Source organism: Chrysochloris asiatica, unplaced genomic scaffold (assembly GCF_000296735.1).
Source record: "Chrysochloris asiatica unplaced genomic scaffold, ChrAsi1.0 scaffold00050, whole genome shotgun sequence".
In the NCBI taxonomy this organism is placed as follows: Eukaryota; Metazoa; Chordata; class Mammalia; order Afrosoricida; family Chrysochloridae; genus Chrysochloris; species Chrysochloris asiatica.
Window position 1 is genome coordinate 15,879,375 of NW_006408568.1, and position 15,608 is coordinate 15,894,982.

The window sequence follows — 15,608 nt, forward strand, 5'->3', positions numbered from 1 at the left end:
GTGGCATAGCCCTCAGAATCACAGCAATTCAAACCACCACAGCACGACAGACAGATGAGTGGCAGTTGTGTGGTCGCTGTTAAACACGAATCTCCTTGTGCCATGGCCCTTAAGTCTGGCTCAAAGGTGAGATTTCCGTCCTCTGATGTCACGTCAGTCAAGAGGCGGAAGTGCAGCAGGGGCGACAGGGTTGTAATGAAAGGCTTTGGGCTGCGCTTGTGGGTCTCTAATTATAAATAATTAGATATTAAATAGGTTATCTGGGTGGGAGAGTGAGCCTCTAACACCAAGAAGTGTATACAAGAATGGTTTTTAAAAAAACAACTCAAGGCCAAAATAGTTGCCATTGTGAATTCCAATCCATGGTGACCACATATGTGTAGAGTAGAATAGCATTTCCAAGGGATTTCAAAGCTGTGACCTTTTGAAAGCATCTCAGCATACTGTTCTTCTGAGACACCTTTGAGTTGGTTCAAACCATTAACTTTTTAGTTAGTTGTTGAGCACTTGTCCAGGGGCTCCTATACTCAAATTCAGTAGAAAAGAAATCCTAACATGGCCAAGGTTAGGTTCAAATTATCCTAATTCAGGGAAGTGATGTGCAGATCCCAATAGGATCTGCTGAGTAGGACTGGACCAGACAAGTCATCCCCAGAGAGCTGATTCTTTAGTCCACACAACACCACCTACCTCTTACCATATTAGAGGTGAATGCTACAAAGGTTCCAGGTGCCTTTTGCTCCTGTCATACAACTTTAATAAGAGTCGTTGTCTTCTTTCTAAAGACTGTTGTTGTTGTTAAGTGACTTCAAGTCATTTCTAACTCATAACAACCTTGTATAAGATCTCTGAGGAGCAGCTGGTGAGTCCGAACCATCAACTTTGCAGTTCAAACTGACCTTGAGTGTCCAGTGCATTATTCCCACAGCACTACACCACAACTCCATTTTCTAAAGATACTACATTCTAAAATGGAATTTAACCCCAAGGCATATTTCTTAAAAGGTGAAAATTAACTGCAGTTTTATCAGTATGCTCAACCACCTGCAAAATTTAAACACCTAATGGTTTCAATAAGCAGAGAACAATATTCCATTTCATTAGACAGAGGCACTTTGGTTACATTGGAAAGTTTATGGACAATAAATAGCACCATTAAAAGAACATAAAGCATTTTCTTAAAATGATCGTGCCGCAGGTAATTTAATAGAGTGCATCATGTCAATTTCTGTTTGTGGGAAAGTAATAAGCAATTAAAATGTGTCCTGGTTCATCTTTAACTAGAAGCCTACAAGAAAACAAAGCAATCTCCCATTGTAGTATCTGGCAGGCCATTTCACAGTAAATGCAAAAGGAAGCAGAGGTGCACAAAATAATCATCTTTAGGCCACTAACCACACAAAGGCCTGGAGGGTTAAGTCTCTCTTTTACATCCTTTCCTAACCATCGCCATTCCCTATTTTTCTACATGGTTTCTTACCAGTGATGAAATTAAGCTAGTCTATGAGTGCTGGCGTGACACTGTGGGTTAATACGCTGGATTACAAAGTCAGTTTGAATCACAGAGTCAGCAGTTCAAGCTCACCAGCCGCTCCTCAGAAACCTAACACAGGGTGGCTAAGGGTTGGAACCGACTTAATGGCACTGAACAACATCCACAACAACATGTAGGATAAGCACTCAAGGTGAGTGTGAGCCTCAAGGTTGGCGTTTGAAACTCACCAGCTACTCCTGGGAAAACGTATACAGGGTCACTGTGAGTTGGAACCGATTCCACGGCACTCAACAACAACAACATGGTTTTTATGGAGTCCTGGTGATGCGCTGTGGGATAAGCATCAGATTGCTAACCACAAGATTGGTGGTTCAAATCCACCAGTCGCTCCTTGGAAACCCTACAGGTGATCTCTGTGAGTCAGAACAACTGGATAGCACTTAAGAACAAAACCACAATATGGTTTTTAAGATACAATAAACATTGGAAAGGAGTCCTGGTGTGGCACTGAGTTAATGTGCTAGACTGCAAAGTCTGTTTGAATTGCAAGATCAGCAGTTCAAGCTCACCAGCCACTTCTTGGAAGACCTACAGTGTTGTTATGGGTCAGAACAGACTCCATGGCACTTAACAACAAAAACAACATTGGAAAGCAACAACCCTTTTTGAAATAAGAAGAGGGAGGACTTAAAGTTAGATTCAGAAACTTCCTAACTATCTTAAAAAAAACAAGAAGGTAGAAAAGGATTTTGAAGGAAAAGAACGCAGAAATAAGAATAAATTTTTCATAAAGCTTCATCTCCTTGGCTTCTATAAGAACATACAACAGTCTATCTTGCTTTCTAAAAATCCAGAAATATGAAAGTAGTTGGTGTTCTCTAAATGATCTACGCTTAAACAGCTTCCTAGAATATTAAAGTATAATAACCATGATATTTTTATCACAGCCTGGTCACTTCAAAGACCAGCAAAAGTATAATCATCCCATTATACAGATAAGGAAAGTGAAGCTCAAGGGAGTTCAGTACCTTGTTAGAGGCTCTGAAGCTAATTATTGCTGTTGTTGTGTACTGGGGAGTCGGTTCCGACTCACAGTGACCCTGCACCAGGTTTCCAAGGCTGTAAATCTTTATGGGAGCAGAAAGCCTCATCTTCCTCCCGTGGAATGGCTGGTAGTTTCGAACTGCCAACCTTGAGGTTAGCAGTCCAATTTGTAACCACTACGCTACCCAGAGCTGCTTGAAGCTAATGACCTTGTTGTTGTTGTTAAGTGCCATCGTGCTGTCGAGTCGGAAGCTAATGATAGAAGTACAGAATTTGGAAGCTGACTATAATACATGTCCTTTCTACACTCCCAAGTTTCTTAAGCTTGATCTACTTGTGAGCTCCTTTTAAAGGAACAACATTTCTCCTGGACACCAAAGACCATGTTCTGTAATCTTAAATGTCCAGGAGTCATGCACGGTGCCAAACAGGAGATCAGACTGACAAAGAATATCTCTGCTTTTTCTGACTCTGTTTCATAAAGCTCACCAAACATAAAAGGGGTACAGGAGACATTTTAGGTGGTGTCTTCAGTCTGAGTACTACCCCTTCAAAATTGGCTCCTTTTGGGTATTGATTACGTGGCTTCCTGGATAATGAAACAGCCTTAGTTGGCTCCTTCCTTCTCTGCAGACATACTCAACTTTCTGTTCAGTCAATTGGTTCAGTAAATATTTACTGAGCATCTACTATGTGTCAGGCATTGCTCTAGGCATTTAGGATAGAGCTTGTGAATAAGACAAAGCCATTCAGTTAGGTTGTTGTTGTTGTTGTTAAGTGCCATCGAGTCGGTTCCAACCCATAGCGACCCTGTATAGGGTTTCCGAGGGTGTAAATCTTTACAGGAGTAGAAAGCCTCATCTTTCTCCCGCGGAGCAGCTGGTAGTTTCGAACCGCTGACCTTAAGGTTCGCAGCCCGATTCGTAACCACTACGCTACCAGAGTTCCTTTATTCAGTTAGGTGGTGGTGGTTATATGCCATGGAGTCAGTTCTGACTCATAGCGACCCTGCATAGGGTTTCCGAGGCTGTACATCTTTTTACAGGAGCAGAAAGCCTCATCTTTCTCCCTACTCACTATTAAAGCATGCTTAACACTTTCCATTTACGTAATGGTGTTCGTTGTTATTGGTTTTAAGGGCCATCAAGTCTGTTCCAATTCACAGAGACCACGTATAGGACTTCTGAGGCTGTACATCTTTACGGGAGCAGAAAGCTTCACCTTTCTCCCACAGAGCTGCTGGTGGGTTTGAAATGCTGACCTTGTTATTCTCAGTTCAGTGCTTATCATACAAAGCCACTGAGCTCCCTAATGGTATTCGTTGTTGTCGTTAAGTGCCGTAGAATCAATTCCTACCCATAGCAGCCCTGTATAAGGTTTCCAAGGAGTAGCTGGTGAGCTGGAACCACCAAACTTGCAGTTCAAACAACTTTGCAGTCTGATGCATTAGCCCACAGCGCCACACCAGGACTACAAAAATAAGCTTAATGTTTTATATGCAAGACTGCTATTTCACTCCCACCTATAGAAGGGGGCTTCAAAACGTTTGTGGAAAAATAGAATAGAAAGATAATGGAATTTCTCCATGAACTTTTTGAGGCCCTTGCATATTTCAGTTAAGTAAACAGTGTTACACTAAATAGATCTTACAAGTCACATGGGGTCTTCAAATTAATTTACACAAATCTAAAGTATCAGGTTCTGTTCCCATGTGTAAAAACCTGGGTAACAGTTGCCTCTCAGGGATACTGTTCTTCTTCAATGAGGTAACATACTCCAGGTTCCATCCTGCAAGTACTGTATTTTACAACCTGAAAGTCTAATTTGGAATGGCCTTTTGCCTTTCATTTTCTTCTCCCCGTATGTGACATTTGTTGCTAAAATTTTAAATGCTGGGAAAATAAACTTACTGATGATGAGACTGCTACCTCTTCTAAAGTCTTTAAGGACTCCCATTAACTCTTCCGTGAACATGAACAACTCATGTCCAGGAAATTCCTAAGACAAGTAAGGCCAATTTATGCTTATATTATAAAGTTATCAAATTATCTATAAAACATAGCTATAGAGGACATACAGAAATGTTCCCTAAGTTTCTAGCATGACACTTAATAGTCTTGCTTTTTTGAGTATGAACCCAGTAAATTCATAGTAAAGAAACATTACAGAGTACCAAAGAGAGTACTAACAAGTCAATGCTTTACCACACATTTTTATACTAGCAAGTGTATGTTTCTCCAAAAATGCATTAAACAGTAAGATGTTGAGCTGAGAATTATATACCCAACTTTCTGAACAAAACGAGTTTTTCTTGCTAGGTTATGAATCCCAAATCAGAAAAGCAAGCTTAGATTTTTTTTCCCCCTCACAACACACTGACAAGACCTTCGTTTGTCATCACAGTCCCAAATTACTGAGGGTATAAATGGATTTCTTGGCTGAAATGTTGACAACAATACTACTAATAAAATATCACATTACAAGTCTATATAGTACTGTCAAATTTAACACAAATGCAAACATGTGGGATACAGAACCAGAAAGCTTTTTTCAATTAACGCCCTTGAATGACAGAAAAGGAAAATACAACCCCTCAGCTTTGTGTACTAATGGCACAAATGGCTACTAATGGCAACTCGTCTGGAAGGAAAGTTCTCTAATAATTTCAGTAAAATGAAGAGCTAAGTGTTTGCTCCAAATATATTTGCAAAGTTGACCACAGGGAAGGTTTGCAGTTTCTAAAAGAAAATGAGAATTTCTGCCTTGGCATCTTGAAGTCAGTAAGAATCTAACATTTTCATTGGCTTCCCATCAAAAGGAGGGAAAGACAACTAGGAGGCAGTAGGGCAAGTGGGGTGAACAAGGTCTAATACTGTAGCTCTAAATTATAGCATATCCCCTCAGAAGCCAGGTGACCTTGGACAAACCACTTAACCCCATTTTCAATTTTCTCTACTATAAAATAAAATATATTCACACCAAACCCCCAGCATTTTTATGGAACCCAAACAAATGACTTAACTTAAAATCACCAGGCACATAGTAAACATTCAAAAACGGTTGTTTTGCAAACACTGAGATCTTGCCCAGTTAGGGATGTCAGAAAGCATAATAATGCACTCTTCTATCCAATTAAGCCTGTGGAGAGTCATGTGATAGTGCATTTAAAGCTAAATGAAATCTACAGTGTGCCCAGAATTGTTTTTTCCTGTGTTATTTGATGGTCAGAACAGTTCAGTGTTCTAATAGTTCGATGGGTGGATGGATGGATGAAAGATTCCTTTGGAACATACTTGGAAGACTATGGGGATCCCAACAGAAAAAATGGATGATATCCTCAAATACCACCCTATTGTATATTTCACTACTGAATCAGTAATTCCAAAAGAACTAGAATCAACTTCCCTGTGGCCTGCAACAATACTTTCTCTTCTTATGACTCTATTGACTGAGGTCTTGGATTTTATTCCCTATAGAAAGTATTTTTAAATAAAATACTCAATATTTACATACTCAGAGGTTAGCCAAAGACAGAACAGAGTGAATAAACTTTCCAGAAATACCTGCAGGAAAATATTACATTTTTTTCCAAAAAACTTGAGAGTAGCAAATGCTTCAACCCTTACCGGAAGGTGGGTCCATTCTGTATTTATTCTCTTGACACCAACCAACAGGTCGAAGTCTGTAATCCAAGTAAAACAACCACTGGTCATAGGATTCAGTGTCCTCCAATCCCACATAGCGAAGGCGTAATCTTCCTCCAACATTTTCAATCACACTAACTATCCAGTACTGAAAAGGGTTCTGAGAATCCTGAAGTTCTATTAAGGAATCAACTGTAATGAGGTCTATAGGGCCTTTCCCTCGCAGAGGCTGTTTAAACAGAAGCAAAACTCCGTATTTTAAACTTTATTTTAAGGTTCTCATGGAAACAGATGACAGCAGAAGATAATATTTTTTCACACTATCATCCAAGCTATTGGCAAACAGTCTGGTGTTTCCCTCCACCCCCATCCTTTCAACAGTCATTCCCCCCCTCCCTCCCACACACACTTCCATTTTACCCAATTCTGTACCCAACAACAAAAATCACACATAAATAGAAAATAACAGTTTGTGCTAATTTCTCACAAACAACCACGCTCCCCAGATAAAATTACATTTGTTAGAAATTAGTATGTTTTTAAGAAGAGTTCTACCCAAATTTCCCTGGGGCTAGAAAACATGGAATGGTGAAAAGTATACTTCCCCAATAGATGTATTTAAAAAGAGGGTATAAAATGTACAGCATGGTTCTTCAACAGGCATTTATTTTAAGATGGACTTTACTATAATAATCAAGGCTCTCTCATACTCTGATTATGTGAGTAGAGCAAGCAAAGATAGAGATGGCATGTCTAATACACATTCATAATATGCTAAATTGAACTATTATGTAAAGTTATTTCTGCACTTCTCCGGATGGTTAGCAGGTTTAGAGAATATGCAATTATTGCCCCATCTAAGAAAAATGTTTTTAGCATATGTTAGCATATGAAAAAGGTGTTTGTGCAACCAGTCTTGTAGGCAAATATGTTTGTTTGTTTTTTAAATTTAAACAAAAATTACAATAATTTCCCATACATAAGGGTGAACAATCATCATTTTGATTTGTTAATCAAAAAATAAAAATAGTAGACAGTAAGATTCAAGAAACAAAGCAGCAGGCAAAACATGCCCCAAACAAAACCCAGTTACTATGCATTACACAGTAGCATTCTAAAGTATGTATGTACATCTAAGGTATGTATTCTCTATATGTATACATTTATGCATTTCTAAGAGAAAGATTAAACTTAAAAAAATAATGATATAGTCAAAATTCATATTGTATTCTTTGTTATTCTTTTCTTTTCCCTTTTTCATGAGCATTCTTAAAACAGATTTAGCAAATCAAGAATTATTTCTGACACAGTGCATAGCTCTTCTTGTTCTATTATATACAGTAAGTAAAAACGTTTTACCATATTTTAAAAAGAACCATCAAAATTTCAAATTTAACTGTTTTTACTTCAGTATCTTTAAATTCTCATAAACATATTTAAATACAGCTACCATTTCTCCTTTTGCTTTTATAAAGTAAGCAAACTCAACTATTAGCTAACCCAAACTTAAATCTTTAGGTTATCCATCTGAAATGGCATAATTACTGGAATCAATTACCACAATAATCCAAGATAGTATATCAGAGCACATGCATATATGCTTGGTTGTCATCTGTGCAAAGCAGTATCTTTACAAGAGCTTATTTACATTGACTAATATAGGAATGAGACTTCCATTTATAGAATAGTGGGAAAACACCCTAACCTATTATTATTTTAAATTGCATTCGCATGGAAGTAAGTTTTCCATTTACTGATTGTACCACAGGTGAATACTCTTCAACGCTGTTCGAATCAGTAACCTGGGTAATTCAGGAAAGAACAGGTAATTAAACTGCTGCATATGAATACCTATGTTTTTTAATGTTTTCTGAAGAAGGATATATGCAAAAATGCTGCTAAGTTTGAGCTCATGTAACTGTGAGGTCTCAGACATATATAGCTGTATAACACTAATACATACACCTTCCAGTAAATTGGCGGGTGCTGTCCGTGAACCAGTCAAATCACGTATAAGAAATTCTGTCCAGTCTGTGTACTTCTCTTTGATTGCTGGTGAGACAAAAGAGAAAAAAATACACTTCAACACATCAGTAAACTACCAAATAAATTTCCAATCATTGCACTTTTCTGTATACATGATAGACTTTTTTTTTTTTTTTTTTCAATTCTGAAATAAGAGCCATTAAATCTATCAACAATTAGTGGCTTAATACCTACCATGTATCTAGATTTGGTGGCCACGAAGGTGATTAAAGAAAATATATACAGCTTATTTAGAAATTTGTTTCTTATGAACAACAGTAACAACACAAATAGAAGACACTATAAAGCATACCCATTCAAGAGGTTTCAAGGAGAAAAAGAACACTGAGGGCTAGGAAAACCAGATAAAGTTTTTCAGGTAGAAAAATAAAGTCAGGCGCTGAAGTATTTGTATAAAACATTTATGCAAGTAGAGAAGGCAAAGAAGGGCTTTTCAGACTGGGGGGGCGATGAGGACAGCATACACTACTGAGGGTGATGTGAGGGAGAAATGGAAATAGTACAATCAGCTAGACCAACACAGTTTGAACTGTGGAATACTAGAAAGTATTGTTAAGTGGTAGATAATAAAATTGTGGATAGTTTAGAAAGTCAACACAACTGTGGTCAGCAAGAAATTCTTTCAGAAACAGATCAGGGAATAGTAGAAAGATTTGAATGGAATTTAGAGCCTAAAGTTAAGAAGCTTATGCAGCCATCTAAGCACAAAGTGTAAGGGCTCTCAGTGTGGGTGACAGTAGCACAAACAAGAAAGGGGTGCACCTGACACAGCCTGTGAAAAAGAAATGTCCTACCTGGCAGGCTAAAGTCCTACAAGTGCTCAGAATCCCAAACAAGAACAATGTGACTGACTATCTCCCAAATTACAGCTCACCAAAGCTCCACTGGGGCCCTTGTGTGATGCTATAGGATAAGCATTGGGCTACTACCTTAATTACAAGGTCGGTGGTTCAAACCCACCAGCTGCTCCTCAAAACCCCATACAGGGTCGCTATGAGTCAGAACTGACTCTACCGCACTTAACAAAGTGAGAACAGCATATTTGTTTCAGATTCTCATCGACCCACATTGAGGCTCTGACCTTCACTTCACATCATATGAAGTGCCAGCAGGCAGGTGAGCATTCCTAGAAAACCTCCAAAACTTAGCCTTTGTTAAAGGTGTAAGGCTCAACTGACTTGTATATTGCTTAGGTTCTTCAAAGGCATAATGCAATTACTGCTGTCTCAAACTTAAAGTTTACAGGCTATTACCAAAGGAAACAAGGCAGTAATGATCTGATAGGAAAGATACAGTTAAGGAGTGAGGCAGATCTGGGTTCCAATGTAGGCTATACCTTCAGAGACTGCCGGTATGAGTAATTTACTCAACTTCTCTTATACGCTGGTCTCTTAAAGATAAAAATGGTGCTTACAACATCAAAGAGGGGTCCTGGTGTGGTGCTGTAGGATAAGTATTGGACTGCTAACTGCAAGGCTGGTGGTTCAAAGCTACCAGTCACTCCTTGGAAACCCTATGCATGGTATCTATGAGTCAGAACTGACTGAACTATACTCAGTAACAACAGCAAGGATTAAAGAAAAGAAATAATATTATAATAATGTCTTATACACATGAAGCAATTAACAAAGTACTACAATTATCCCTAATTCCAGATTTGAAACTTTGGCCAATAGAGAGGGGAACAGTGGCACAACTTGCTATTTTAATCATTACACTGAGAATGTAATATTCTCCTTACCTCTCACAAACAATCATAAGATTGTTCATCTATGGTTAACAGAATCTATATCTATATCCTCTATGAGCAATTCAATTCGTCATTGAAAACGTTTCTAACATTCAGATAATCCAAGATAACATTTAAGACAAAAAACTTTAAAAGGATGGAAATCAGAAAAGCAAGGTTGGAGTGCTGAACTTTCTATTTAAAACATTGTTCCAGTCCCGACCCTATTTATAGCTAACAGCAACTTTTCCATTCATCTCTTAATACTACTAGCTATAAAGTATCTTCATTATTTTATACATATATACTCAAATGGAAACACATTTGTGGCTAAAACTGAGTTCTTGTCCATCATTAGCAAAGCATTTTTCAATGATTTCAACCATTTCTAAACCATCCTTATGTCATTTCTGAAATGGTTGAGAAGATCCAAAATATTGGCCTACCAAGCAGTCAAGTCCCTTCAGGACAAATCCCACTCCAAGACTGAAACTCAAAGGGAACACATGAACAGGCATGTAAGCTTGCTGGAGACCACATTGGTTTAAGTAGAAGACAGGGAAAGGCAGCAATGAAGAAATGGGCTGAGTTCAACCACGTTCCATAGACTCCCACTCATCTAGAGATGAGAGAGAGAGAAGAGAAAGGGCTGGTTGGTCTGAAGTGTGGTGAGACCTGAGGACTCCTGAGTCCACATACAAGGACATAGCTACAGAGGGCTAGAGCTGAGAGTGAAGCATCCAGCTGATATGAAGTGAGGAGAGAACACCCAAACAAACTTGCAGATAGTACTCATTTGACCTAACCCAGATGGGTTGATAATCAGAACTCAACTAGAGAAAGACTAAAAAAAAATTTTTTTTTTTTTTGATAAAGAAAATGAGTGTAAATTGCTACAATTTGATGGACTTGACCTATATGTATGCTCAAAATACCAAATGAGAGTGAAGGAGTCTTCACATCAAATATCAATGCTATCATCCCCTCTGTATTCAGGGTAGATACGGACGGGCAACTTAGACATTGGCTACCCAAAATGAAGGGGCAATAAAGGCACGAAGTAACTAGCTTACAAGTTTTCAAGAGGAATTTTAGCTTAAGAGTGTGCAGAGGAAGATGGGTCTGGTTTAAAGAGATGGGGGATAAGATTTTTATGATTCAATAGTGAGTAATTGTTATCATGACTGATTGCGATTGTCACAACTGTAAATGTAGAAATTCTGTAACAAAAACGGGGAGTAGTTAATCTTACAGTCCAGAAATAGAGGACCCTAGGACCATCAAGGGAGAAGAGCACAAGCGGAATGTAGGACCCTATTCAGAAAAGCAGCGACACCAAAGATGGAGGCAGAGATGAGGACATGGAGAGAGGGACCAGCTGAGGACTCTAGATTCATGGGAAGAGAGGGACTGAGTACTGGCAGTCAGGAGGCAGGCTTGCATAATGTGCCCTTTGGTGGTTTAACTTATTATATATTCCTGAGTGTTTTTGTGTACATCCCCCCCACCAAAAAAAAAAAAAAACCCACAGAGAATGGAAGCAAATACTGTTGAATGATGATGCATGGAGGATATTGTAATCATTGCAATGAAACAATGGTATAAAACTGATGTTCTCCCATGTAAACTATCACTCAGTTCACAATTAAAAACGTAAAAAAAAAAAAAAAAAACTAACAAGTCAGCCTTCAAGATAATTTAAATGTTTTGTCTCATTCTTGACAAGGATCTTTCATGCACTTTTAAAGCGTTTGGTGTTTCTAATCATTCTGTGAAGGAGCTCTGGTAGCAGCATAGTGGTTACAAGTCGGGCTGCTAACCTCAAGGTCAGCAGTTTGAAACTACCAGCTGTCCTGCAGGAGAAAGATGAGGGTTTCTGCTCCCGTAAAGATTTACAGCCTTGGAAACCCTGTACAGGGTCACTATGAGTCAGAGCCAACTCCACGGCACACCAACACCGGCACACCAACACCGCCACCAGTCATTCTGTGAGGTGGCTGATCCTAAACAACTTTCATCCAAGTTCATGGAGAAAACAAGGGGCAGAGCCAACAAGACTTCAATCTCACATGGAGTCTTTCCCCTATAAACAATAACTCTCCAAAGCTTTTTAGATGGAACAAGTTTTTTCATACAGATAAATCAGTAATTTAAACTGTAGACATGATAGATATAACACATAAATAACTGTCTAAACAGCAGTTTAAAAAAGAGGGCAAAATGCACAATTGTACTCAGCAAATACAAATACAGGGGCTCTGGTAGCTTAGTGGTTACGAATCGGGCTGCAAACCTTAAGGCCAGCAGTTCGAAACTACCAGCGACTCCACGGAAGAAAGATGAGGCTTTCTGCTTCCGTAAAGATTTACAGCCTTGGAAACCCTGTACAGGGTCGCTATGGGTTGGAACCAACTCAACAGCACTTAACAACAACAACAACAAAAGAAGACAATTAGCACAGTCAAGTGATAGTTGGTTTTATGCTTAACAGAATCTTTACCTATATCCACTATGAATGGTTCAATTTGTCATTGATAACATTTCTAACATGTATATAATACAAGATAACATTTAAGTAAAAATTTTAAAACATGCAGGCAGCCTATGAAGACCTTGTATAGTTGTTGTTACTGTTGAGTGCCCTCGAGTAGGTTCCGAGCACAGCGATCCTGTATAGGGTTTTTGAGGAGCAGCTGGTGAGCTTGAACCACCAATCTTGAAGTTCAAACATTTAAGTAAAAATTTTAAAGCACAAGAACCCAAGAGATGGCTCCAAGATTGACAACTTGAGAGCCCGACCTTTATAAATGTCCTCCAACTTTCCACTAACGTGTTTTTGCACAAGATGATGAGGCAGTCTTTACGTGCTACAGGTAAATACTCTCTATGGAAAATATATCTTGGCTATAAAGACACACAAACTATTTTAGGCTAAAAAATAGAAAATTGCTCTCATGAATTTTACTAATTTTTAAAGAAAATAAATCTCAAGCCAACATTTAATTTTTTAAAACTCAAAACTGTTTAACATACGATAAATCTATGTCAACATATATTGTCATAAGTTAAAAGCTACACACATCAAATTACAATCCCTTGTCTATGGACTTATTTTAACCAATATTCAGTTCGTTTAAATCCTAGTACTATAAAAGTTGTCTGATAATTCCCTAGAATCTATTGCAATAGAAACTGATCTGCATTGCTCCATTTGTTCACTTCTAACTACAAACATAAAAAAGTGTTTATTATAGAAACACATTTTTCCTCTGATACTCAAAATCAGAGGAGTATGAACATAACAATAATTCTCCACAAATACATACACCAGTTCTTCACCCTGTAGTCATCATTTTTTCATTTGAACTGAAACACTGATCCACATATTAAATGTCAGAAAAGCTAGTATCTGCATGCACTTAACTACAACATCTAACATAAACTTCTGTGGGAGAAAAGAAATGATCAAATAATGTGTAATTTTAGGTAAAGGAAAATTTACTCACAACTTGGATGGTATTTTCTCATGTTTTTATAATTTACAGAGACATGGCCATAAACTTAAAATCTTATTGATTCAAGATCTATTTACAATCTTTTCGTGAACAGTTGCTTCAAAATTCTATTCTATTACAGTATTATGTACACATCCAACTGTATCTTCCTTAGGGTCTGAGTTGCATTCCAATAATGCCCCATTGGGGTGAAGAAACACATTTCACTGAAGAGAGGAAGTGTGAGTTTCATGAGAGTGAGTTTCAGAAAAAGAAAAACACATAAACACTTTTTGTAAAAACATTCTAAGATGGCCCTAAAATCCCACAACAGCTATATTAGGATCATTTGTAAAAAGGATCCCCCCAAAAACGGTGCAATATGCTGACTATTTTCTTCAGAATTTGAGAGAAGGCTGCCAATAGTGTTGAATTCCAAGCCCCATGATGGTCTATAGACTTAAAGCACTCCACCAGAGCTGCTAACTCAGGCAGGTATCTGCCCCCCTTTGTTTTCTCTTTTTAGTAGCTCTGGTGGTATTGTAGGATAAGTACCAGACTATTGACCACAAAGTAAGCAGTTCAAATCCACCAGCCACATCGACAGAGAAATATTAGGCGATCTGATCCTGTAAATCTTTCAGAAAACCCTATGTGAGTCGAAACCAACTCAACTATACCTAAAAACAGCAATTACCTTTCTTTATTCCCTGGATTCCCTCTGATTCCTGGAGGTTGTGTTATTCTTTATCTCTGTCTTTCTCATATTAAAGACATTCCTAAAGTGTCTGGTGATCTTTGATCACAAATCATCCTTAGACTTGAGATATCTAAAAGCCTGAGGTCAAAAGGGTGTAGTAGAGCACAGAGGTTTCCCTCAGAGTGGGTGTTACGATGATTCTCATTCTATGAAGCTACCTTCCAAACTAACCCCCATGGTTCTTCCCAAACAGTACTGTCAATTTCATCATAGATTACCCAGAAGAATCAACATCTGGCTTCCAATCCTTGGTTGTATCACAGGGGTATCAAGTCCATGAACTGTACAGACATCCCAGTAAAGCCTGTGATTTCAATCCCACCAAGATACCAACCCGCTTAATATTCCAAGTCCTCACCCTCTAGAGGTTCTCAGGCAGTCTCCTAACTGTAATCCACTAGTGTGTTCTGGATTACAGCAGGTCCACAATATGTCAGCATGTACACCCATCCTTCAGCAGCACCCAGGCTGGACTGCCAGAACATTTTTGAAATTTCTTTTCTGTGCTACTTCCCCTTCAATTCTTTCTGTAGCTGATTTACAAATTTTCTTATTCTCTTACCTTACTATCACTGTAATGGGCCTTCTGGAGGAAAAAGAGATAAATAAATGTGTTCAACCCACTGAAATTCTTCTAGCTCACAAAAGAACTAACTGAGCCTTTACAACAAGACGTTGGGCAGCATTCCTCAACTTAACAGGAAAAGATTTTTTAGCACTGAAATTGTTGGAAAAAAAAGAAGATGTAATAATGAATCTTGAATTATAAAAGGAAGCATTTATAGTTACTGTTAAATAGAAAAAGCTACAGTGCTTTTTCCCTTGGAGGCCTTTAAAACAGGAACAGTATATTAATTTTTTAAAAAGGCTCAAATTAAATTATACCTACAAACAGAAGGACAGATCATAAAATGATTTAATGACTCCTACAATGTACAGTGGAGTCCTGGTGTGGCTCTGTGGGCTAATGCAGCAGACTGCAAAGTCGTTTGAAGTGCAAACTCAGTGGTTCAAGCTCACCAGCTGCTCCTTGGAAACCCTATACAAGGTTGCGATGGGTCGGAATCGACTTGACGGCACTTAACAACAACTATGTACAGTGAACCACATTACAAAATTTTCAAGTTCAAACATAAATTAAAGGATCCCTACATATATAAACAACGGAGAAAAGACTGAAGTTGTCAAGGACTTCATTCTTCTTGGATCAACTATCAATACTCACGGAAGCAGCAGTCAAGAAATCAAATGAAAAAAAAAAAAGAAGAAGAAGTCAAATGACGTATTGCATTAGGCAAATCTGCTGTACAAGACCTTTTTAAAGTGTTGAAGAGCAAAGATGTCAGCTTGAGGACTAAGGTGCACCTGACCCAAGCCATGGTATTTTCAATAACCT

The 15,608-nt window shown here is 38.3% G+C and overlaps 1 protein-coding gene across 1 annotated transcript in view; it reads right to left on the reverse strand.

Moving 5' to 3' along the window:
• SFMBT2 (Scm-like with four mbt domains 2) overlaps positions 1 to 15,608 on the reverse strand; it is a 293,191-nt gene that overhangs the window by 144,606 nt on the left and 132,977 nt on the right. Inside the window, exons 4-5 of the mRNA XM_006862794.1 lie at positions 8,147 to 8,235; positions 6,166 to 6,412 (exon numbers count right to left, since the gene is read on the reverse strand). Of these exons, the coding sequence (XP_006862856.1) occupies positions 6,166 to 6,412; positions 8,147 to 8,235 (336 nt within the window). The remainder of the gene's footprint in view (positions 1 to 6,165; positions 6,413 to 8,146; positions 8,236 to 15,608) is intronic.